Here is a 27,317-nt window from a genome sequence, read left to right on the forward strand (position 1 = left end):
CTTTTAAATATTATTAAATATTGGTCTTTGTGATCTTTCTAGTGTGACAAAGAATATCTTATGTCAATGTCAACTGTCAGACACAACAGATTGCCTCAAAAAGGCAGGTTTAAGGTGCCACTGGCTGACTTCCAGTTAAGGTTTTCAGTTTTCCTTTTTGTTATTAATCTCATGTGAACTGTTTTCCAAGCTGTGCTCTGATAAACTGAGTCAGCATCCTGTGCAGATTTGCCATTGGGTATTTCCAAGTAGTTTTCATCCGAAGAGGGAAAGTAACTGATATTTTATTTGTATCAATGGAGTAACTTCTTCTCCTGAGAAAAAAAAAACAGCAAATTAAAACCCACCACTGAAAAAACTGTGACAGGCAGTGCTGAAAATGTCTCAATGAGACAATACATCACTGTGTTTCTCAGGTGCATCCTGACAGGCCAGTGGAAGATTTACAATTGAACAGACACAGGATATAGAAACCTAATGTATCTGACACCAGTGACCCACTATCATGCCCTGTGGTTATGAATGCCTTATTTGTTGAAGCAGTGTGGGGTCACAGTGTGGGAGTCCAGTTGTTCCAGCCCCTTCCTGAGAATGACAGGAAAGCAGGACAGATTGTGACAGCAGCCATTGTGGCTCTGCTCCAGGTTTCTTCCTCCCACCAGGCTCCTGCTGTTCCCTCACCCTGGGTATGTGCATGAGGTGCCACCTCAGCGCTTATCTTCCTGTTCCTTGGTGGGGGCAGGGTTAAGGACAAGTTGTGTTTGGCCTGAGTTTCATTTTTAGGGATGTTTTGTTAGGAGAAGGAAGCCTTTACCATTTTATTTTTGATGTAGAGCTTCTCTGGATGATCATCAGTCATGTTTGCCATGAGGCATATGATGTTGATGAAAGCAGGAGGCTGATGGGACATCTCTCTCATTCATCCCTTCTTTGAACTGAGGCAGACAATCAGTGAGTTCCGATGTGCCCCTGATTCCCAGGCCTTGGGGACAGGAAGTGGGCTTAGAAGACAAATCCCATTTTTCCATGTGTATGTCAGCACAGTCATTGCATTTTGCCTCATCACTTACTTTCGCTATTCAAAGGGCGCTCATCTGAAATGAAGGTGATTAGCCTTTTATAAACAGCTTTGTGTTTTCGGCTGCCGCTGCCTTGCTGGGCTTGTCAGCCAGGGGAAGTCCTAAATGGCCTGCCTGCATCCCTAACGCATGCTCCCATGGGAATGCAGGGTCACAGGGCTAACCCCTTATGAACCAGCACAGTTCTGCAGCCACTAAAGGAGACCTGTCCTGTGGCTACAATACAGTGAAGAGTAAAAGTCACTGATTCCATCGTGCCCTCTGATGGTATAAGCCTGCTGTTCGTTTTAAAGAGCCTTCTAAGCCTCTACACTCTTATCCTCTTTCTGAGTCAGAACGAGATAATAGGTTCCCTTAAGACAAGAGGAATCAATCTGGTGGGAGAGGTTGTCCTCAACTGACCAATTTATGTTTCTGAGTCTTTCACTGGTTCTGTTTCAGTTGATGTTAAGACCAAACACAAAAGTACAATCCAGAGTTTTGGAACATTAACATGTCATTACCTACATATACTCCCTAACTCTCAAACTTGACATTTAGAATATGGTTATTAAAACAAACAACTTAATCCATTTTATTTTTCCCATTCAAAGTAATTGGCACTATATGAGTGAATAATGTGTCCTGATTCAGTTATTTGGGCATTCATGATTTATATTCAGTCTTCACCTGGATAGTTCCTCTGAGCTTTATCTGTGTTAAGGCTGTTATTTTGGCAGACTATGTTCTATGCCCATGTAAGGTGGTGTTAGGCAGATAGTGGATAAAGGGGGGTGGGGGGGTTGCAGGGTCAGCGAGTTTACCAAGCCGATTTAGCCATCCCAGTTTGTCACTGGTAATCTCCCCGCAGCTAACAGGGTGATAAAATCAGCCTGATAACTACAGGAGATGGATAGAGAGAGAAGCAGACAGAGTGGGTGAGAAAGAGATGTGTGTGTGTGTGCTTCAGGCTGATGACATGCCTTCTTGGGCCTCATCCCTCTGTTTCTCACACACGTACAGATAATATGTATAGCATGCAAATATACACACGCACACACAGGTCAAGTAGCTCGCACACAACAAGTGTGGCTCGTGATGGTTTAGACATGCGGCAGCTGGAGAAATTTAAACACAATGTAATCATGAACTGCAACAACGCTGTAATGGATACAAATTGAAAGTGTGCATTACGGCAGTTCCTCTACACATGCAAAACGTGCTCTGAAAATAAGACTGAGGTCATTCCAGATGGACGGCACAGAACGAACGAAAGCAAGAAGCGTGTGAAAGGTTCTTATTGGTCCCTCTGAGGTGTAATATGGAGGTGTTTGCTTTGGCAATGCTGACCAAAATCTCAGCCCTTGGAGAGAAAAGATGATACAGACAGCCAAAGCATCCTCATTCTCTTCCTTCAAACCCCCCTAGTATGGCCTCTTTTTGCCCCACCATAAACACTTCATTTCTTTCCCAACTCAGGCAATATGCTTTCTAAATCAAGGGGGGCTTCTCCTTTTTTTCTCACACTCCCAACAGAATTAACCTAAAGAGTTAAGGGATCTTTACGAACAAAACTCTGCTGCCTGTCTGCACCAGCAATACTCTGACCAAGGAGCAATACAGACATGTAATCTTATATAAGGAGGTCATAAGTGAGCAACTCGATGGGTCTTACTTCGCTGACAGCCCAGCAGGACCTCATTTAGTGGACTAGCTTCTATTTCAACACGTCAAAAGTAAAGGTACTTGTCAAAATGTATCTGGCAAATTCAGGTGCAACCAGGTTAAACAGTGATATTTAGTACGTTTTGTGGGTGAAATGCCACTCCACAGGTTGTATTGGCAGAACTCTAACTGCTGGACCATACATCTTCTTTTCAACACTGTGTATACATTACACGAATCAAATGGCTGACAAAAACACACTCAAAAGTAATTTGCTCATTCTGACTAGATTTTACTGCAAAGTGCCAGCACTGTGGTTGTGTCCCAGATGGACTGTGGTAGCTGTAATGACAGACTGAAAAAGCCCATCCCATCAGCCTTATGTCTAGCCGGGTGCAGATACGTTTGTGGCACAAAGATTGATTTTCCCAGTTTCTCCTTTCAGCCATGTTCTGTCCTGCTCTTGAAGCTGAAGTACCACTGTGATTGAAAGTCGTTCTCTCAGCTTGACCTCCCTCTGGTAAGTCAGAATCTGTAGAGACAAAACAAACCCTCCTTCTCACTCATCACTTGATTGCCCTGCAGCTCTGCTATGCACTGAAATTGGCAAAGTGACCTTGATGAGGGAAATACCAACTGTCAATCATTGATTAGCAGGACTTTTTATACATTCACTTAAGGGCTCCCCTTTCATGTTAGATCAATATCAACCAAAATGTAGTCAGACAGTAACACAGATGAGTGGCTATTAAAGGAACATATTGAGCCTCAAGGAAGAAAGGGCATTTTCAGTGCACAACATCAAACTCCACCAACAGATTCCTAAAACAGACACATTCTTGCATCTATCTTGCTGTTTACTACCAATACAGGGACATTACGGATCAGTTGTAAGAATAATACAAACATGTGTCCATTGTCTGCCTACTTGTCGCTGTTAAGACCACTTCATACATTTCCTGTTCATTATAAGCACTAAACAAATAGTCAGAGCCACAGAGAGAGGTCAACAATGATCTTCCTGTTAGGAAAAGCTTGTCAAGATGGTCAAACAGTCAGACAAGGTTGTAAGCACACCCCCAGGCAAGCTAAACTTATTTGGAAGAGAAAACCGGTTAAACTTGCAGTATTACCCAAACTGTCTGTTATTAACATCCTTCACACTTTACAGACCAACTTTGTGCACAGTTGTGTGCCATTTTACAGTCCAAAGTGTGATTATTACACATATCTTGGCTGTGCTCACTTTCAGTTTACCACTACTTAAAAGGTTTTAGATAATCTCAATTTACAATCTCAGTTTACAATCAGTCTGAGTGGCTGACAGTTCGTTTCTTGCCCTGTCAGATGTTGTAGCAATGTAATCCTTTTCCCAGATTTCAACAATTACTTGAGAAAAATGTTATCGTAACTTATGGGAATAGTGGCCAAAACTATCAAAATAAAGACCTTTCATTGTAATACACCAAAATCCTTTAAAACCTTTTATCACTTTTCTTAGCTGCATGAAAACACCTGTTAAGTATCTTTCTTTTACCAGACAGTTATCTTTTGAATAAAAGCTAAATCCTCTTTTCACATGAAAGAACAACTGAGCCCAGGGGGTAACCGCTACATTCCACCGAAAAGCAGAATCCATAAATGGGACTTAAAGTAAACCACGTAATGCTAATAAACCTACTGGCTGCTCTGGCAATCTGAAGAGTGTCAGGTGAAAAGGTTGATGCCCTGTGTCATTATTCCTGGATAGCATATTTGACATGGAATCAACTGTTAATCCAGAGAAAATCCTGCTGGGTTTTTCTACCAGGATGGCCTCACTGCAGGTTGGTGGGAAGCGGCTGAGGGATTGCTGGGCTGCGTTGCCGCTAAGCCATGACTATAAGCATCCCGCTCTGGCTCTGGCAGCGTTTGTGGCCAGATCTCTGCACTCCCCATAATGACTCATTGATCTGAGCTTCTCAATCCCTGCCTGCCTTATCTCAGCTAATGGGGCAGCATCATGGTCTGTCACAAGCTGCAATCTCTTCAAGAGACTGAGTGCACTTAGAGGTCAGTGCTGCTGCTTTCCAGTAGTGTTGCACCACAGCCAGGTGGGAAAAAAGCTTTATGTCTCTCTGAACACTCGTCCTCCTTATTTGACAGGTCCACACTCCCTCTAACAACCTTTCTGTTGTTAGTTGGGGTAGTATGATAGACTATAGCTCTAGGACTTCCTTTTATCATCTTAATAACAAAGTTGCAATTCACACATTCATAACTCTTCTCCTTGCATGATAGCCTTGCTTTGACCCCAAACATTTGAAGTTTACAAAGGGACTCCCCCACACAAAAGGCTCCCAAATCCACAGTCATTTATAACTTTTCAGGCTGCAGCAGAACGCAGCAGGGAGTAAGTGGGAGGAGAGCAGAAGGCTGACAGGAGAAGTAAATGAAAAGTCTAAATGGACCAAACAAGTGTTGTACTGCAATACATGGCTGTCTGGTGCTACCTAGGTTACAGAGAGAAAATATTTTAGTCACAGAACTGCAACAAATATCTACAAACATTGTAGGCAAGCTCATAAAGATCCTTTCCACCTGGAATGTCACTCAAATCATTCTCCATTGACTTCATTCACTAATTTTCCATTACATATTCCTTCAGGGTCACCAGAATGAGAGGAAGTATTGGTAGCCCCAGTATATATTTCCTTTAAAACTGTTCTAAATCCTGTGGTTCATCTACTCTGAGGCAGGAAACTCTAAATTTAATCAAAGTCCTCTGCATTCATCCTCTGGTCACAATATTAATCCCATATGACCTGGGGTCAGCACTGTGACAGAAGCCTAGAGAGTCTACAAAAACAAAACACTTAAGAAAAGAAAAGTCAATCACATCTCTCCCACACCTCCTCATCTTTGCCCCCCACCCCCCAATCATTATCCCTCTTCCTCATTAACCAAGAGGAAACATGTTCTCTCGACTTAGTCGTGCCTCAGGTGACATCCACAAATGGCAGCAGACTTACAGACAGCTTGACAGCTGTGGAAGTATACTGAACTTTGACAGAATCAAAACTCGGCCTCCCTGTGAGATTTTAATGACCAGTCAGTCTTTCCTCACTTGAGTTTAAATCTGCAACAGCGAGACACACCTGACAGCCCTGACGTTTGACTGACAGGCAGGATATCCTACTCTGTGACCTTGCAGCCCTCCTCATGAGCAGTTCTGGCAGTGGGTAATGAGCTGGGGGAGAGGCCGGAAGTATAGATTGCAAAGTGGTTAAAATACAGCTTTTGTTCAGAGTGAATTCCTAGATGATTGAGACAAGACACCAGTGGGGAGGTGGCATCCCAGGACCAAAAGTTTTTTTCAGTGAGAAGGCACTCACTTGTTTACTTCATAGACTGGAAACTATACACTTCTAGAATTGATTTATCTGTTTATCCATGCAACACAAATGACAGACAAATAAGAGCCAGAGGAGGAAAATGAAAAAATGTATAGGAGAGGGTAAGCATTTTCAGGGCCCCATGTAACTGAGATAATTGCAGTAATGTCTACTTTATCCTGGTTTGAGGCAATGTTCTGCTATGACGGACCTTGAGGGCTCCTCTTTAGTGAGACCTTAGTGGGTGTTCGGACCGAAAATAGCATGGTGTTAAAAAACGCAAGGGTCTATGTTGGTTGAGGCAGGTTGCTACAGGTATTGAGAAGATTAAATACAAGTCCAGTTTGAGTAATAGACCATGATTTTAAAGGCTGATCCGATGCAAAAACACCACACAGTGCTTTGTAAGACAAAGCATTGCAACTCTGGACAGTTATCCACAAAGATGGCATTCATTTTATCCTCCATCTCAACTATCATGAGGTAAACGGCAGAACATGTCAGAAATGTGTGTTTGCACATATTTAACTGGCCAATGCAGTGCGTTGTCGGATTGTTTAGTGACAAAGGTTGACCCAGATAAAGCGTTCTTGCTTGACGAGCTCTGCAATGTGCAATGGTCTTGTTGCCATGAATGATCTATTTTTATTGCAGTACTAATATTGGTCTGAACACTGCCTTAGTATCTATGAAGAACCAAAGACCCAGCAAACCTCACTGTGCAGGGAAGTATTTCGTTCTCACACTCTTTTGTGGCCCTGCAGCAACTTCAAATTAAACCTCAATTTGGTAAGAAACCCATTGTGGGTCGAGTCCTTCTTGTCCGAAACGGAACAACATTAATATATTTCTTACACTTTGCCAAACAGAACAAAACTCAGCTCCAATGTGTTAGCAGTTAACATGGCATGTTATCATTGGCCCCATTGATGCACAGTATACACAGAGAGCCTTGGTGATAACATTTGCACCAATTTCAATGAGCAGGCTCAAAGTTAGATTGTAAAGGCAACTGCCACATGCTTTCCTTGTGTTTAAGTCCCTTACTCTGTTCATCTAATTATTCATTTTTTGAAAACTGCTCCATCTCTCACAATTTCCTCAAAAGTCCATCTTACTTGACTTTGGATCTACACTCACTGCATCACCAGCACTTCCAGCTTAGCTTCATCTCACTTTTGTACATTATCTTGATAAAGGTGCCTCTTGGTTCCTTTTATCTCGGTGTAATATTTTCATCTGATTTGGACGAGAATGCACACCTCACGCTTGTGTTTGGCTGCTCACTGCTTTAGCACCCGAACAACTCTGCCTCACTTTCTCTCACTCTCTCTGCATCAACACTGGAGGCAATGCACAGCTGTGAACAAGACGGAGCCTCTTGCGATTCTCCCGGCCCCTGCCCTGCCCACATGATGTTTCTGAAAAACATTTTAATTGACACAGCAATTAAGCCAGACAAGTCAAAACAGAGCTCTTCTGGAACCTCTGTGTGAGGAGAGAGTAATCTGTTTCCCCAGGCGAGTTTATCTTGAGAATGTCGAGTATTCATCAGAGATGTATGGCTTGTATCTCAGCCAGAGAGAGAGTTCACTGCAAAGACAATATTTGAGAATAATGTGCGATTAACAGCTGTATATCACCACTGGGAATACTGGGAGATTAATTGATGTACATTATCATTAGAGAGTCATGCCAGTGCTCTTGTATATTTTATCTCATTAACTACTAATCAGATAGATGTTAGATACCTGCTGAGCGTTTTCCAAAACACACAACAGGTTGTAAAATGCTTTTTGTCTACCTCTCATTCATTTCTGTATGAAAGTTAAATTGCATACGCTTGATATTTGCTTGGAATTATTACAGTGAACGTCAAGCTCATTTTTCATAAAACCTCTAACTTCCAACCTCCCATAAGCCAAACTATATGCCAACACAGGCTTTGAGATGTGAATTTGATAGCTTCTTGAAGTTTGCTGTTCAGAAGTCAGTTCTTAACTCTCAACTGTATTTGTACGCAACGATAAATTTGACAAAAATTGAAGATGACATGATCTCTAACAAGTTTCAAGTCTTGGAAATATGACAAAAACATTTAAGAATCTGGAAAAAACCCAACTACATCATGGTTTGTATTATGGTCAGCAGTAAAGTACATGCAGTAGTTAAGTTACAAAGACATGTAATGGTGGCATTATATTTTATGACATGCAGTATATTATCCATTTCACTATTAAATAGTCCACACTTGGGTTTGGCAGCAAAATAATGTGGGTGAGCTGCTATGTACAAGAAAAACAAAAGATCTGGGAACACTCACTGTAGTATTATCATGCATACAATGAGTTAACATTTCTACATGTGCACATTATTATATACTCATTTCACTCTTTATTCTCAGGATAAGATAATACGTAGCTTTATATAACAGCAGTTTTTTCAAGTGGTTATCCTGACACGAAGGAGAGATAAGTGATACATATCCACTCACTCCACAGCCCACTGAGGTTAACAATGATATATTGCTGGCAATGACTCGTTTTTTTCAGATGATATTTATCACAATCAACCTCAAGGCCTTTTTATTTCCTAACAAGCGTGTGAGGGATGAAGTCGGAACCAAGGCTACGGCTTCAAGTTCCACTGAAATGGAGCCTTAACAGTTGCACTTCATAACATTCATCTCTTGCCAATCCTAATTCCTGATGAAATCAATTGTGTGCCACATCAGAGATGGTAAAAACATAGAGGTATATCTCCTCTGGATATATCATTTAATTAAATGAGATTTACTGTGTATTCACAGAAGACCTTGTGTGAGACACAAACCACTGAGACAAAAAGAATAATAATGTCCATACGATGTCGACACACATTTAATAGGACATGAAAGCTTCCATCACAATAAACTTGCAAATTATAAAGGAAAATTAAAAAGGAGAGGAAACTCTCTGACAGGTAAACTATCAGGTGTGTCAGTGATTGTCCGGTGTCATGACAGCTCTTTTCGTAGCTGGTTCAGACTTCCCCTCTGATTCACAGATGAAAGTGAATTTTCTTGACATCTCAAGAGAAAACCATTGTCAGGCAGCTGAAGCATGTTGCTAAGAGAGAGAATTGGGGACGTGTTAAACTAAGAACGGGGAAGAGGAAGAGGTTGGCCTCAGCTGTGAAAAGACTCATCGCTGCATCTATCAGTGATCCTGGTGCCTGTATGTTCAAGCTATTTTAGGACTTGACAGAACTTGGTTTGATGGATTCTATATGAGATGAAAATAGCATGCTGATATTATGCAACTCAAACAGCATATAATTTTAAGATTGCATGGTTTATAGTCCCTTGTTGATTTAATTTTATTGGGCTTTCTTGTACTTTTGCTTTAAGTAAAGTCAGAAGACACTCATGTTTTTCCTTCAGCCATGCAAATCATAATAAATGGAGTCATCATAATTACTTCTGAGTTATGGAAGTCTTTTGATGCAGACAAAGTATTTATTCTCATCTTGAAACAAAACAAAATGTCTGTTCTTCTTCTCTGCCATTGCTGGTCATGCTGGACAGTGACTCGTATGGGACAGTGTACACTACAGTACCACTCACTGTCCCTGTGTCACTGCTGATGACCACAGTCAGCAGGATCATACACTGTGACATGCAACAAGTGTCTGAAGCACCTGTCAAAGGTACAAGCAAAACACACACTCCAAAAACAGCTTTTTTTCCCCCAATGCAATACTTCACCTATGGAAAAGAAAACTTTTAGAAACTAATTGCAGCTGAAAAACAACTTGAATGTTATGTTGGAAAATTTAGTTGATTCACTAACAATTTCCACACTCTCCAGCACAACTAGAGAGTCCTAAAGTGCCTTTGAGATTAACCCACAAACACAAACACATGACTGAGCTTTACGTGGGTTTGCAGCTTCAACGGACTCACTGAAGAGTTAATTCCACAGTGCATTCCATCCCCACAGTGTGTCATTAAAAGCGACGCATCTCACCTAACCATCGTTTATCTCTCCACTGCTAATTAGTTCCGATCAATTACCTTTACTCTATGCTGCTTCCACATTTAAGAAAACAGGAAGGGCTGCTTATTCATTACTGCTCTTTTGCCAGTCTTTTAAATATCCCCTCGGGTTGGTTCCACTAGCTAGGGCCTTTTTTCAGCTGGGAGGCCTCCATTAAAAAGCCATCGCTCACCACAGGGTCCAGCGTGTGACAGAGGTGGCCGCTGGGACCCCCTGGAACCCCTCTCTGGTTGTGCACTGTGATGGAAAAGGGGAGGTTAACTGACTTAATTACAACTTTAAAATAGCAAACACTCGTCACAGTTGAGCTGCATTACTGAGCTCTGTCTGACAGAGTTATGAGCATGATGATATCAGTCATTACCCACCTGAGGTGGAGTTAGGAACTTTATTGTAGCAGTGAAGGCATCAGAAATATAACCACAATAGTGACAAATGTATGGATAGCTGCCTGATTACACACCAGTGGAGCTGAACACCAGTTAAGTGACAGAATATAGACATTTCCAACAATCAACAGTTAATAATAGGAACTGCTTGTGTGCAATACTTTTGCCCTGGAAAAGTCATCCAACAAACTCCTTCTGCACTTTTTGCAACTCTATTCCTCACTGAGCACCCTCGCTGTCTGGATGATAAAACATAAGCATGTCCAAAATGGGAAGGTGGGAGAAGACGAGTGGGGGTAAAACTTGATCCACACTGTAGCCCATGAGAGAGTTTGGACTTGTTTCAGAGCTTGGAGGCAAAGAAGTAGAAGTGAAATTCTAGCCTGTACTCTGCCTGCCTCTCTTCCTCTCTCTGTCCTCTTTTCTCTGTCTTGCCCTCCCTCTGTCAGAGTGGTTCATCTTGGACTTGAGGCCCGTTTGTCTTCTCACAGAAAGGAAATGCAAAGTAGGCTGCTCCAAAACTCTGGGAAACGCCACAGGACGTCCCTGGGGGGAAATTAAATACAGCCACTAAGATCTATGCACTAGAGTGGCAATAAAGTATTCATTAACCCTCCATTGAAGGGATAAGCGGGAAAACAAGCAACTGCGTTAAGAAGTCAAACAGGGACACATTAGTGCGCACAGTGACACCACCCTCTCTCGCTTTAAGATTTACAAAACAATAAGAGGACTCGGAGAGTTCAATAGCATGTACATTCGCTCAGACAAGCAGGGAGATCAGATAATCAAAGAAGAGGGGTGAGTGATTGAACAAAGTGAGCAACATTAGGACATTACCAAATAGTTTCACAAATATTCCCCCTGATACTCATAATCCCCTGCGCTTTCATATTGCAACACATCGCCCACTGGTTGGTTTGGCAGCATGCCAGGCTGGAACGGAGGATGTAAACAGTCTCCTATGCTCCTCTTGACTTTCATTTTCCCTCCATCCAAGGACCTCATTTTTCACCTCCATTCTAAACTGCTGTCCTCCCTTTGCAGCTCCACAGTGTTGCTCCTTGGACCTGGACCGAGGAATCTATAGGAAGCACAGAGAAAGGCCTGCGGGATGCTGTGCGCTGCATTCATTGACAAAGAAGGCCTGATGCCAGTTTGACGCCCACCCCCAGGTCTCCCAGAATGTGAATGAACTTCTGTGAATAAGAGGCAAACCTACACAAACGCCTGTGGCTATAGGACCTTCACACGGGGAAGAGTGTGTGGGCGACTCCAAACAACAACAACAACAAGGGGAATTGCATGCCAGGGTTCCCCCTTTTTCACTCCTTCACCAATCAAGAGGAGGCACCGCCGCAGGAGGGGGCCTGAAAGGATGGGTCGTTGACAAAAACAGCCTGCCAGGGGGTCACCGCTGGCCCCGGCCAGGCCTCAATGGATGTGAACGAGAGTCCATCCCCACACATTGCAATTAACACCTACTCTACCAACAGGCAGGAGGCAGCAATAGGGAAATCTCCAAATCAGCATTTCAAAACCACGCCACTACAAAGGCATCAAAGTGCACGCATTGTATTATGCCTAAAGGCTCTTATGGGCTAAACTCTTCAGTGTGTCTTCCAAACAGCCTCATTTCCCCTTACCAAAGAGGAGCAGTATATGACCTCATCACTGACCAGATGAGGAGGTGGGAAGCAGGGGGCAAACATGCTGAAAGGATGGGGCTGGAAGGTTGGGTGAAATGCTGACTGCAGTTTACTCTTAAAATGCTTGAGTGAACTCCAAATTAATGATCAGTATAACATAAACTTTCTGAATTCTAAACCTAACCTGCACAGTACTTTCTAACAAAACCATATGAATGAGTTTAAAGGATAGATTTTGAGTATGTTGGTTCAAAACACTGACTAGCAGCTTTTGAATGTTGATTCCAAATGTTACACCAAGTAGATGAGGTCAAAATGCTGAACTGTGTCTGTATTTTATCATGTAGGTTAAATTTTCTGAAATTGTAATATAAAGCCACTCTACACCAGGTCTGGCTCCGATCAGTCTTTGTTTTGTCCTTTGATCTGATACGTAATCCAGCCAAATCAATTCAGCCTGCTGCTCTGATTAACCACTGATTAATTGCAACCACAAACATCATATAGAGAACAATTTGTGATTTATTTAGCTTATGCATGACTTCTATTCTTGTACACTACACATTTCAAGCTCTGTGAAATCCAAATATTTAAAAATGTTCCTCATCCAAATGTCAGCAAAGTGCTTCACCACCATAGGCATGATAAAGGTTTAAGCAACTTTTGAAATCAATCTGTGTATCTTCTGTCAAGCCTAAAAACCTTGGAACATTGCAACTGATCCAAACATGCTAGCCATGCGTCTTTCTACTCCCAATGCTCACCAATTACATGTTACATTGCCCAATATGTGGCATGTTAACAAGGTCTGTTTAATTTGAAACACTAAATCATCACATCCCACCAAGATGTCAGAAAATTTTAAATTTCAAAGTGAAAATGTTCTTTGCAATATCCTGTTAATAACATTTATCATTCATTTTTTTGCTGCCACAACATCAAGCAAATAGTTCAAACCATATTTCAATTTTACGACTATTCCATTGTTGCAGGGCCTAATTCACAATCCATTCATACGTGACAGGTTTCTGTCTCAGCTACTGCTAAACAGATTGCCCTGCACAACATCTGTACTTGCAACATGCATCTACAGCTGTGCGTGCTCTCTAAAGGAAACACATTGTTTTCTGCTTCATTTTAATTTTACAGTATACAGTGCAGTCTCACAGCTGAAATATACCAGGCACAGATGTAGGCTATATTAACTGGTACTGCATTAATTAACTTGATCGTTTTAACTCCAGGAACATGGATAAACATTGAATTGATTGATTTATTTTCATGAGCAATGTAAAAAAATAAACATTCGTGTTGCACTGCTGCGACACATTGCCTCTGGTACAATGAGGTATTTATTTTAATCATTTAAACAGATTGTACTTGTTTTCTTACACAGTTCTATGTAGTTTTTACCTGTTGCAGGGCCGTGTACCCACGCGTAGAGAAAAAAAAAAGATGCCCGCACGGGTGTGCACGGCTTTCGTGGTCAGTGTAGCAGCTTCAATTGATTATAATGGACGCGTACTGCTGCCATGCTGCAGCAGACGTGTTCACACCGCATCCGTGCCTGGTGTATTTTGGCTATCAGTCATGGCATATTTAAGAGAGGTCACATCAGTGGGTCAAAGTTTCAGCAGTTTAGGCAGCAAGAAACATCTGAAACTCAATACCCCACTGACAGAGGGTGAGAAATTATGTTAAGGCTGTAGATCAGAGGAGGGCAGTGGCCTTGACCTCCACAGTCGGGGTCATGCCCTCCCACTTGACCTTTCTGAGAAACTCCCATATACTTAACGTCTTCAGGGATCTACAGAAGCATGGAGATGGTCTTTAACCAAACTTTCATTAGCACTCCTATTGGCCAGGAAGTACACCAACCATATACATACTATGTCATGATGACAGCTGCAAACTTGAGTACAATGTGTTATTCCTACCACTTGTTAAAAATTTAAATTTATTTAGCATAAAGAAATGTAATAACCTTTAAATTATCTGTATTTACATTAAATGCTAACATGCTTATCCAGAGGGACATACCATATGTGCAACAGTTAAGTAATTTCTATTCCAAGATCAACAAAATTACCACAACAAATAGTATGGAGAGCAAAAATCAGATGTTCCTTATATGCTTTTGACCACAAACTGTCTCTGTAAGAAAGAAGTGTAGTGCAAGATGAACAAAATCAGATCTAAGGACACAGAAAGAAAGTCTTTCCAAAGCAACTAGTGAGCAAAAGAGTTGAAAGCAGATATGATTCAGAGAAACATGGGTGATATCAGGTACTTCTTGTTCAGACTGGAGTGAGGAAACCGTTAGGGAACTGAAAGAAAGGGACAAGAGTGAACATGTGATGGATTGGCATTCTGTAGCAAAGAGTGAGCACCTTAACGCAGAGCACGGAGGGGCAGTGTGCAGGGCTGGATCCACAGCATGGAAGTACGAGGGGTGCAGATCCCTTCAAAGGCTGATATGGCAGCATTGGGTTTTGAACTTGATACGAGCAGCTACAGACAGCCAGTGGAGGGAGTGGAGGGAGGGATGTGATACGCTAGAATTTGCGGAGGTTGAAGACAGTATTCTGGAGGAGTTATGCAGGGGTTGAAGGGAGTACTTTGACAGGCTGGCTGCTGAAGCCCAAGAGATGACTAAAACTTGAATATCATCCACATTTTCATGCATCAAATAACAAGTACAATTGCTTGACTTCCGATCTAAGAGACACAGTTTGTGTGTGAGTAGCTGAATGTCAAAGGGGATCAAATCAACATTGAATCCAGATGAGAAGACAAAGGAGCATTTCATAGTAGTGGCTCAATTTAAAGTTGTTCACCTATGTGGCCACGTTAGTCGATGAGAAGAGTCTTAGTCAGCCAAGTTTTAATCGATCGATTAGTCGCAGGGAAAAAAAACTCTCAAACTCCATTTGGGAGCTGCGCTGTTAACAAGAGTGGGTCAAAGCCTAATATATGACTGGACTGTGTATGAAACACTCGAGGGCTTTTAATTTGAAACAACAGACACATGAAGTGGGGACACATGGCAACACTCGGCACAGTGATGGTCCCTGTGGTCCAGCCAAAAAGTTCTTACTGTCAGGCACAAAATCATCCAAAGTGTGGAATCATTTTGAGCAAACTCTGCATGCAAAGATTCACCTCATCATTCATCCACCTCAAACATGACTTATCATCTGAAACATCTAAATAGCCTAATAGCTACTTAGCCTCCTTGCTGGTTGTTCCGACACATTAAGAATCATTAATGCTTTTGCCATTAGCATTGTTGTTAAAGATAAAATGTATATTTTAAAGGCTCAGTATTATGGTTTTGTATTTCTCTGTAATGTAGCACAGTGTTAACAATGTTACTTATAACATTCTTTCTCAGCCCTGGAACTCAAACCATTTTCTGATGCCACAAAAATATATATATTTAAATAATTAAATTAATATTGTAAACACGCAGCTACTAGTCAGCTAATGGCTTGAACTAATGACTGCTTGTCGACTAGTGGCCACTGAATTGTGTTATGTTCCCTCTCATGTTCTCACCCCCACCTCTACTAACCTTCTCTTTCTTTGCTCCTAATTCATCCTCTTTCCCTTAAGTAACACTTTTAGAAGAGATATCAAAGCGTAAACCCATAATGAAACTTGGGCACAGGTTTGAGCTGGATCCACAAACTCGTCTAATCCGTCTGGACCATTATTCTACCTGACACCTTAATCTGCCACAAGAGAAACACTAGCGCTAAGAATATACTGTGTTCAGCCCCAGCGGCGGTACAGAGACAAAGCCAGTCTGAGTCCTCAACCTGTTTATCCAGTCTCCACTAATGCCCTGTTTTCACAGGTGAGAAAAGACACAAAATCCCACAGGAAGTCTTAATTATGCCACCTAGAAAGAGGACCAACCTTGAAGCTTGGCAGGTGTGCGAGATAACCAGTCGTAGGCTCAAATGGACCTGGCTGGCTGCGTGGTTTTACTAATGTCAAGCCGGAAAATACACATCATTATCTGTTAGCAATTTCCCAAACAAAGGGATAGTATAATAACAAAAGACTGAGAAAGACAGTTTTCTCCACATCACTGTAAATTTTCAGAAAGTTTAATCACACCTGACAGGGCTCCCACGATGTGACTGACATGGCCTCCAGCTACCATACTGAGTGAAAAATCTTGCCCCGAAAGCTTTTGTGATTACAGGAAATAACCAAGTACTGTCTTATTACTTAGCTTTAACATGTGGAATCATTTACTGCTCCAACATGTTTGCCCATATTCTGCATAGACATAAAAGACATGATTGCACCAGCTTTGCTCTGTTTGTAATAGTTGCTCTAATTCTGTATTCCTGGCGATTTTATGTAAAGCTACAAAAAGGGGTACAATTGTAGTTCCATAAATAAAAACACATGGAAGGAGATGCTGTGCCAGTGAGGAGAAAGTGATTCACAGTATCTGGACAATTTGGCTGGTATTTTCCAGTCTGGTGAGGAGGGGTACGAGGGGGGGAGGCAACAGATGCAACAACATGCCCGTGAAAGACAAGACGGACAGACAACACTGGGTCCTCAGTCTTTTTGAGAGATGATATCTCGGTTTCACTGGAGGCGAGGCACTGTCAGAGCCCGTAACCCGACTCAGGAGGCTGTTCCACAGGTGAAACCCGGGCCAAAGAGGCAACACCACACACTGAACACAACATATCCCTCTTTCTGCAGATGCTAAAAGGGAGCAGTGCTGCCATGCCAGGAATCCCAAACACCCTGGTCCCTGTGCTTTTACTGCTGTTCCCATGCCAGGGGAAGAGAAATGAGTAGGAGAGGGAAGACAGACAGAACTGCAGCAGGAAACCAAGCATTCAAAGATGAGACTATATTTAGACGGCACTCTGTCACCTTCAGTCTCCCCTGCCCGCAATAATCCCTGTGCTGGAGAGGTGTAAGAACCTGGTTACCTGCTAACACATCCCCACCTGCACACACACAATATATCCAACAACCATTTGGCTAGATGTTGGAGAAAGAGAATCCAGGGACAAGTGCTGGTATTTTTTCCTCTTTTATCAAACATTAGGACCACCCAAGCAGCCTGCGATACACTTTACAACCTTGTGGCCATATGGCATGAGAATCAAGTAGAACGAGGTGCCAAGTGACCATATTCTATAACACTCCAGTACAATGACTCGATTCATGGGCCATCATAAAGACAGGCTTGTGTGCATTTAACAGCCATGGGAAGGAGAGAATAAAACAGATATTCCAGGAGGAGCTGCAGCATCAGCGCTAGGTGGGAGGCGCAGACAGCGCTAATGGTTGGCTGACACAGCTTTGAGATGACACTGTGACCGCGATTTTATTTGCAGAGGGAAACTCGCACCATCAGAGACGGACATGAGATTACTGCTGGATTCAGGGGCAATGTGATGAAAGGCTCTGATACACTCATCTTTTTTGAGGAATATCACACATCTGTCCAACACATATTCCTGATAAGGAGAGAGGTGAGAATGGGAGCAGTACAGTCTTCTATAATACTGCTGCATGTGGCTAACAGATTTAGAAATTGTTTAGGTTTATTGCAAAGATTTATGGAAATTTGTGGCACATTTAAATACAATAATTCAAATGCAATATTCACATAACATTAATTATTGATGTGTGTAAAACACACAAAAATAAAATGCAAAAACTTCACTACATTATTTTCATGTTGATTCATCTCTATAAAGACAAGCGGAGGTTTGTTTTAAAAGCAATGAATGCAGAATTTGGGTTAAGAATCTTATTAAACTCACACTGAAATATCATCTACACAGATTTATTCAATTCCACTAGTGTTGTGATTTTAACATGACCAAAGCCCATGCAAAGTGCACTGTTGCTTTTCTTCAGCAGATCATCTTCATTGCATTTCAATCAAAAAAATGTAGCAGTTGGTCTGGAAATAAAATGCAATCACAGTCCTATCAGTCATCTACCAAATAGGGGGTATGGATTGGGTTATAGGTGCTCACAGACAGGCAGCTAATCGATTCCTGATTCCTGACCTGTCACCCAAAGGCTACTAGACCGTTTAACGATTACATCTGACAAGTTGCTCATCCATGCCCCCAGTTTGAAACAGGGCAGTGCCTGGCTTGTGATTATAGTTCATTTGGGATGATTGCTGCATCATTTAGACTGAAATGCAATATAGGCTACAGGGGCTACTAAAAAATACAGTAATGTGCAAAGTATTTAGCTTTAGGCTTGAAGTGCTATATAAGAGTGCAAAGCATTTCATGGTCGGCTGTGTGCCATGCTGAATATGAATTTAGCATTTAAATCTTTGAAAACAAATCCATGCTTACTGTTTTTCACTGCAGAGAGACTGTGTAACAAAGGTTTTGATTTTCATTTTGGCACATTTTTCCAGACCTCACTAATAAACAAGTTAAGCCATGCGTGCCATGAATGAATTTTATATTGTTCCACAATGATGTCTAATGTCTGATTTAAATGCGACACAAATCCCACTCCACAAAGCCTGGGGAGCTACTGTTGGTTTGCCTTCTACACACACGCACACATCTCCACACACACTGGGTAGAAGGGAATCTACAATTCTTAAGTCATGTGCACCACAGTGGAGGATTAACAATGTTTCTCAGACTAGACCTCACACCACAGCCTCCTTTCGTTTCAACATGCACTGTATTCTCTACACCCACCCACAAATTTCAAATGTTATTCAAAGGTGAGGATGGCTTCTGGCCAACTAGGACCTAACGATAAAGTGACACTCATGACAGCTGGATCACAGCAGAGTGCAAGTTGCGCCAGTCCAAGCTGCGTTTGCACTTAAACCACCGTCACCACCCTGCCGACTGTGTTCAATGGTTAACCACGGCGTTACAAATGACTGCTATGTGCCTGCTGAGGGAGAAGGGAGTTTTACACTAAATATAACCTGGCTTAGCTGCTGTGGAGAGAAGCTGTGGTCTGGGACATGGCCAGTGTAATAGTGGTTTTCAATGCTTTGTCAGTCATTACTTTGCTGCCGTAGGATTATATGCACTTAGCCCTCACAAACAATAATTAGAGATCACAGCCGAACATCAGCAGTGGTGCCAAACTACTGGGGCAGTGGTTTCGTGGCTTCTACATGTGGTTCGGCAATACTGAAATATTACAGTTAGGGCAAAGGTGTGCCAATATGCTTGTGGTATCCAGCAAATTAGGCCTGCAACAAGAAGAGGAAAAGAGGGGGCTAAAGGTTGATTTATACGATGAATTCATTTCATACGCTGAAATTAAAAGTGTTTACAGTTGCTCCTAATGGCTACACCTGAATGTGGAGTGAAAAGCCAGCCATCATAGAGAGGGGGAAGATGTGGTGTCATTTAAATGCAGGGATAATACATACATTTGTAGACAATCTCTCCTGGAAGGCCTTCATAGTGTTGCATGTGGATGTTCACATTAAAAGCGACTGAAATGGTTATGTCAGGGATGTAAACAAGCGTGACAACTTTCTCACCTCCACACAGCTGCCCAATCACTGTATGAAGTGGGTGTAAATGTCAGATTGTCTGATTTGGAAAGTTACAGAAAAGGTCTTGCACAGCCCCTCCTAATTCAACCTCGGAAAAGGTGTGGAGGGAGGGAGTTTCCGAAGCTGTTCGACCATCCGACAAGTATGAATGAGTTCACCAGCCCCTTAAGCAGGAAGTTATCAGTGATGATCACCTTGAGCAAACATAGAAGTCACGTTGCATTTACGTCATATATATGTCATATAGTTGTTCATTCAACAAGTTAATATTGAGTCAACAGTCGGTTCCATCTCAAAAATGCATGCTGTCATAGCCTGTCTGGTCAGCAGTGATAAGAGTGTAAGATAATAGCTAATTCTGACTACTATTGTACCTCTTGAGAAGAAGAAAGTGACCACTGGAACCACTCGTGTGAACAACTGCAATAACAGTTCATATATTTACTATCATAAGTGAGAGGGCAGCAGTAAAGGGGCAAGCCCAGAGATGAACTGATAACAAACTGTTGATTTATAAAAACAACTATTTCTCTTTAAGGATACACTCCTAAGCTGCTTTTTAGCTCACATTTTCGGATTTAATCCTCATCTGTTGTTATTCCCAGGCATTAAAATCACATTTTGGAAACATAACTACTGCGTAACAAAGGCCAACACATACCAGAATGCCTGGCATTTAACCCCAAAGGGCAGTTTCTAACCCTCCACGCTGCCACCCACCCACACATACACTCACACCCGATATAGACTAAAGACTTTGCTGAGGAGTAAAAATAGGAGCCTGCTGTTAGCCCTTCACAGGAGGGCATGCAGATGAGAAATATTTGGAATAATGACGAGCCGGGCTGCCTCCTTTTACTGCCACCTGCACTGCCAGCAGTGAGCTTGTGTATTGTGGCAAAGTTGACCCACATTCTGGTGTTGTCCTTGTGGATTTGGCCTCAGGGGGAGGGTTGCGGGGAGAGTGCTGTAATCCTTATGTTATGGTATTTAAAGGACTTTTCCTTTGTACTGACGGGCCATAATTCTATTGCTGTAGTTGTCATAACAGACATTTCAAATTTCATTAACACCAAGTGGGAAAAGGTGGGAGGTGCGTTGTGTTGATTCTCACATGGTCTTTATAGCACAAGACATGGCTCCACCCTCAGCTGTAGATTACATCTGCACGGCTTTTCAAAGTGAAAATTTACAATCGTGGAGATTCCTGACCCTGTTTCTTTGTTTACTCTCTACCAGTGTTTACCTGCTATCTGTCTATCTAAGCGAACTGGGTAAGGCCTGTGTTTAAAGATCTCTAAAATATCACTAAAGGCTTTAGGTCACCAGTATATGTAAACAACTGCATAGAAAGTATAGGCACCACCTTGCTTCAATTTTGCATGGGAGTGTGGGACTGTAGTATTTTTAGTGAATGAAGGTGTAGCAGCCCAGATAAGGAAGATGTTTATGTGTGGTATAAGGCCTTAAATAGAAGAGCCATAAGCATGGATTTAGATTTGGATCTGCTTAATGCATGAACTCAGATATGTCATAGAGGGAATGTGGGCCAACAGCAATAATGTTACACTCAAAACATGGCTGGGCAAAACTTCCCGCAGTGTTTGTCCATTCAGAAAATGTGCCGTTTTTCTGTGCACGTACTTCACAGTGTGATACATGAGAAAAACTGCACATATAAATCAGACGGCCTCTTAATGGATTTGTGGCACAAATACACTTCCATGACTTAGGAGTCTCACAGAGTCGTGATGCTCTCACACAATCCTTTCACATGTTAATTCAGTATTTCACTACAGTGATGGATAGCTCAGATTTGGTTGCACCATAAATTTAAACAGAAAAGAAAAAATCTAGAATGATGCCTTCGCTTTACAAGAACTTCATCCCCTGTGAATAAAAAACAATCACTGATTTAGACACCTACGTGGCAACTGAACACTTAACTGTATTAAATGAAATTCAAGATTCCACACTGTGAATATTCTATTATATGTATCTAAATCTATCAAAATAGCTTCAAGTAAAACATACATTAATCTTTACCTAAATAATGAATCATTTTACAATCAAATGTCTTGACTTAACTCATCACTTCACCACTAGCACCACATTTAGAGCTTGGACTCATTATGGAAGACTGTGTTAACTCAAACTAGAAGATTCTCAGCAGTTCCAGGTAGACTATTTGATATGATTTGTCTCTTGGGGGTTGCTGGCGACAGCAGTCTTGTCTCAACTAACCTTAAAATGTCAACTGATTATCTAAGGCGGATTTGTTTCACTCCCTTTCCTCATTCTTCAAAAAGACTCAGGTTGCTCATCTGACATTGATTACACCTATTTGCTGTCTAAACTGAGGCACACTCCTTGCTAACACTGCTCTTTCTCCTCAGCTTACTAGCGCACAAGACATGATAAGCCTGAACAAAGTCTACTTCCAAGGTTTATCCCTCAGACTTTAGTAACTCTAATCTTATTGAGATGTATATAAGAAGATACATTTTCCAACTACACCTTATATGTAGTTGAACATTTTCAGGGTTTTCTTTCAGTACCACAGAGGGTGTTCCCTCCGTCATAAAAGCTGTGCACACTACATGAAGCCAAAGCAAAGCAATTAGGTCCCATGATTTACCCTACCTGCTTTAATAGGGCAGTGAGGGCCTCCCAGATGGAGGTCATGGTTCTTAACCTCACTCCTCAGCTACCGAGTTAATCAGTTTGGAACATGCATTTAGTTTAGCACTGAGAGAAATGTGCAGTTTTATAGATGCAATTTAAGTTTTTCCTTGACACAATGTCGTAATGATCGATAATTAAAAACAGAGAGCTGACTATTAAAAACATTCTTTCCCTCAAACTCAGTCTCACATTAAAAACCTGCTTTTGTCCACACTTGTCGTCGCACTGTATTCCATTAAAGTTGCAGCTCAGACAAAAACTGCCTTCCGTAACAGCTCAAGCAAAAACTTAACACATCATGATACATCAGGGGAAGTGCAACCAGCTTGCCAAGGTAAGGACTACATGGGCCTCTCAAAAAGCAATTAAGGGAGAGAGAGTCATAATATTGAATGGAGCGGGGGGTGCATTCCTCTGAGAGAGGCAGCAGCAGTAGACTGTGAAATTCATATTGACTGGAGAGGCAAACACACACAGGTAAGCAAGAGAGCCGAGCTTTTTCCACCCTGCTTGTCAGCCAAAGAATAGTGCCTGTAGTCCGCTGCTTTCAAATGTATTTCGGCTGAGTTCAGCCATCCAAAGATGCACCTATTCAAAAGCATCCAATGAGTCTGTTCACAGCAAAGTCATGACGATACAGTAGAATAGAGGTAAAAAAAAACACAAACACAAAATTTACACACCTCTTTAAAAACAACACAGCCTTTGTATAAAGAACTGACTAAAATGATATTTGGAAAATGAAAAAAAAACTGCTGAGCTCTGGATGTGCGCTCACTGATGTGTTAAATCCTACTTGATTAAAGCAGGAAAACGCCTTCAACAATGAACTGTGCCAGTCCACTTAATTAAGTCAACTTGTACAAGGGAGCGGTGGGAAATGGAAAGCAAAGCAAACAGGGGTACTGCTGCTTGGTCCCTCGGCTTTTCTCTGGATGCTAATCAAAGGCTTGATCTCCAAGCAGGACAGGCCTCGGGGACGTTGCTCTGCTTGGCTGATCCTGGCAATTTGCTCTTGATAATACCCTCTCTCGCTCTGCACCCCACAGAACCCGGCAACCCATCTCACCTAATCTGTACGGCCAGCGAAACGCACAAACAGCCCCTAAAGCACACGTTTGCTTAACCAGGGAATAATCACATAATGGCCACAGAGTTATTACATGCTCCTTATTATGCCGTCTCCCTTTGTGGTTCCAATTTAGGGATTCCATAATAAAGATGATTGAAGATAAAGACGCTGCAGTTGATTAACTAAAACAATAATCATGTATATTGTTTCAAAATGCTTATGCGCAAGACATACACGATATCTTCAATGTCTGCTTCTGCTCAGTCATTGTTTGTGTTCTTAATTGTTTGTAATATAGGCCAGTGGAAGCATCTGGTGATTATTACAATGCCTGGAGGTCTGAGGAGGAGGGGGCACCAAATGAGAATTGTATGATTTGTTTGTGGTGCGCTCAGTGCAGCTCTGCGGTGTAACATAAGAGTTTGGTGGTGCCGTAAGTTCATCCTCTTTAAAAACCTGCAGCACTTATCAAAGCCACAAACACTCCAATTACACAACTGTCATATCATCAATCATAGAATGAGCAAACACATGGCAGAGTTTAAGAAACCAGCACAAGGAGACCCAAAAGAAGAGGAAATAAGAACAGTTGGAAACATCCAAACACCAGTTGCAAACCAGGAATGAAAGGTAGGTGGGAATAAAAGAGTGGAGGGTGACCAACAGTCAAACCAATATGTATGCATGTGTAATGAGAAAGGCTCATGTCATACCTTTGAAGGAGATGAAGACGCGAGGTGCGGCCAGCGGGTCATTGATCACTGGGTTCCCGAGAGCGAAGCTGGACAGTGCCAGGAGGGTGTGGACTGTCCACAGACCGTCCAGCTGCATGGTCGACCAACCTCCAGCAGCACACAAACCGTGGTTTAAAAAAAAATCTCTGCAAGGACAAAAAGGAACACATGAGAAAATGTTTTCTCAACCTTACACTCCAAAACAAAACTAAAATTCTGCCAGGATCTGTTCCTGTTTTTGTTTATTAATTTATGTGACATGTCAAACCAATGGCTCCCAAGGGATCCATCCCTGAGAGTTTTGGCGACGCAGCACTGAGGTGTAGAAATTTCACCCAGATCTCTGGGAGCTTCATAAAACTGATGAGTCCTGATAGAGAGGAGCCAAGCTTTCAGAGATTTGTACATGCTTCCATTTGGAAAAAATTATGTTTGTTTTTGTGACTGTGAGCGCGTGTGACAGACTGAAGGAAAGATCATGCTGACTCTACAGGGAGAAGCTTTTCTTCTGTTCCTCTCCCTAAACACATTCCTACTTTATGACACCATACGTATGCGCTGCTCTGTAATTACAGGTTCACCTGATACCAGGTTATACCACGTCCTCATGCTTACTAGAGAAAGAGACCAAATCTGATTGGCACAATATGAAATAAAATATTACACAACTTCTTCCTAAAGGCTTGTTACAGGAGTTACAACTGACAACAGCTTCAATCGCTGACTGGAACACTTTTAGTCTTCCAAAGAAAGCAGTGATTCTCATCAATTATGTCTTAAGTTAATGAATGATCAACAGGGAGCAACCACAATGATTCACGCATACGTCACGGATCATCAGAAACACTTGTCTAACAGGGCGCCTCTTGCTCTTGATTAATCTCCATCAAATCCACTTTTGGCATAGTTAATCATCTACTGTGTTGCCACTTCTACAGCCCATTGTGATGAGGTCTGATGAAACTTTTTTTCACCGCACTCTTCTCCCTGACTGCATACTGAACTCACTGATTGGACTCTGAAAGTGTGATGAGTCTACAAAGCTCTTCTCCCAATACCGAAACCACACTTCTGCTTCAGACACTGTACAGTACATTTTGATCACAAACTCGCCTTTGGAGACGTCAACGGAGCCAAAGAGAACTCAGACTGGTTGGCTAGAGTGGATTTATGAGCATAACCAGCTGTTTAAACCTCAGCTATTTACTGACAATTTGTTAACCATCCAGCTGTTTATTCTGAGACAGAGGCCAAGTCCTTCACACAAGCAAATGAAATCAAACAAGGCACTGCTCACAAACAGTACTGAGTCAAATACAGAGAGGGCCCATTAACTGTACACTACAAGTCTACAAATATCTACTCTCTTGAAATATTGTTGTGTCGTTGAATGAATACATGCCTTAGAATTTACAGACGCAATATTTATGGAAAACGATAACCGTTTGAATATATCATGAGTTCAAAAAGCTTAATTGCCACTGATGAAAAGACAGATATAAGATATAAAAGATATAACATCTACTGATGTTATCCGTTGTTTATGTCTGCAAGTTATGAACTGCCATATTTAGGACAACCATCCAAAAAAACAAAACAAAAAGACAAACAAACTAAATATATAAAGACAAAAGCCAATAACCACAAATTGGTCAGGGCTCAGTGCTAATGTTGCAGTGTTACCCTCCTCCTGAATTCTGCTCAGTGGACAAGAAAGGATCCACTCGCATTTGGTGACCATCCAAGACATTAAAGAAGACTGATGATTTGTTACCATCCACAACACTAAAGGCAATCAAAAGGAATCGTTTCCCTGGTAAAAAAAAACAAAAAAAAAAACCCCAAAAAACAAACGTGAAATTATGACAATAAAAATAACGTGAAACTTCCTTAATATACTGTTATCACTATGCCTGCGGGTGTGGACCGCCGGCAATAAAGAATACCAAATGTGTGCACAATTTTTCAATGTTGCTGAAACATTATATAGACTGAAATCTGTGTGTGACAGACTGGCAGCCTTGGCTACACATGGGCGACAGAACTGTAAACAGTCTGGTGTGGAATTGGAGCGCACGGTAAACTGAATAGCAATTAAATAAAGAGTAATAAAGATTAATGTAAGAATTACGGCGGTTTACAATTTACAAATTAAAATATTATTATTTGCTATTTTATTAAAATGTTACCAAGAGAAAATAAACTGAGGCATGCTGTAAATAATATAATAACAAATAAAAAAAGAGCGCATCTGCAGGCAGGTAAGCCTTAATACCATCAATAATGAGGAAGGTTAAATAGAAAATAAAAACTAAAAGCATCAAGACAAAGTAATCTGACCTACCTTGTTACAGCTTTCCGAATATAACTTCAGATCCAACCTTGCAAGTCATTGAACAAACCAATTCCAACAGATCGGTCACTTTCGCCTCCAAGTTGAAATCAATAATAACAATATAAATCCCGGTGCTGCTTCTGGACAGTCCGTGTTCAGGGGGGCAGACTATACCTGTGCACAATGCGCGGTTATTGGCCCCGGAGGAGTCAGTGAACAATAAGAAAATTACAGTTTTAAAAAAATAGAGAAAATGTTTCTCTAGTTCAATCTTCGGGATCGCGAGGCGACAATGTGTTGTCTCACGACTACAATCAACATCTCGTGGGAAAAAAAAGCAGCTTGAAACAAAGTCCCTGTGGTGGAAAGAGGTCCAGGCACGCAGCGTGTGCTCCTCAGGAAAGTTGGGCGCTCCTGACTGTAGAGAGGCAGGGCGCTAGCAGGTGGATGCAGAGGCCCATTCGCCTTAAACACACCCACAGGGCGGGCAGCGCCGAGCCGAGCCGCCCATCAGCCAGCCGGGGCGAGACATGATTTACCACAGTATTACAGGCTTCCACTGTATGCTGTCAGAGCCGTCAGCCGGCTGGAGAGTGGACGAAGAAGAATGAACACTATAGTCATTTCAATCTTACATGTACAATTTACTTGTTTTATTTTTTTAAATTACCTTATCAGACAGAGTGGCTGAAATTTTGCACCACTTTTTTTTTTAAAGGCACCCTGTATGGATTTTAAGTTGTAACTAATGGCTTTATAAATGTTAAGCA

General features: G+C 41.8%; 1 protein-coding gene across 4 annotated transcripts in view; it reads right to left on the bottom strand.

The window, feature by feature from the left end:
- The window catches only part of sema3fb (sema domain, immunoglobulin domain (Ig), short basic domain, secreted, (semaphorin) 3Fb), a 61,228-nt gene extending 34,133 nt beyond the window's left edge, over positions 1-27,095 (bottom strand). For 2 of the 4 annotated variants that reach the window (XM_067588257.1, XM_067588255.1), the window contains exons 1-2: positions 26,557-27,095; positions 24,192-24,358 (exon numbers count right to left, since the gene is read on the bottom strand). In XM_067588257.1, coding sequence (XP_067444358.1) covers positions 24,192-24,309 — 118 coding nt within the window. In that variant the 5' untranslated portion in view covers positions 24,310-24,358; positions 26,557-27,095. The remainder of the gene's footprint in view (positions 1-24,191; positions 24,359-26,556) is intronic. The other 2 variants (XM_067588256.1, XM_067588254.1) reach the window with 1 other exon arrangement.
- Positions 27,096-27,317: the final 222 nt, after the last annotated feature.

This window comes from Thunnus thynnus, chromosome 4 (genome assembly GCF_963924715.1).
Source record: "Thunnus thynnus chromosome 4, fThuThy2.1, whole genome shotgun sequence".
In the NCBI taxonomy this organism is placed as follows: Eukaryota; Metazoa; Chordata; class Actinopteri; order Scombriformes; family Scombridae; genus Thunnus; species Thunnus thynnus.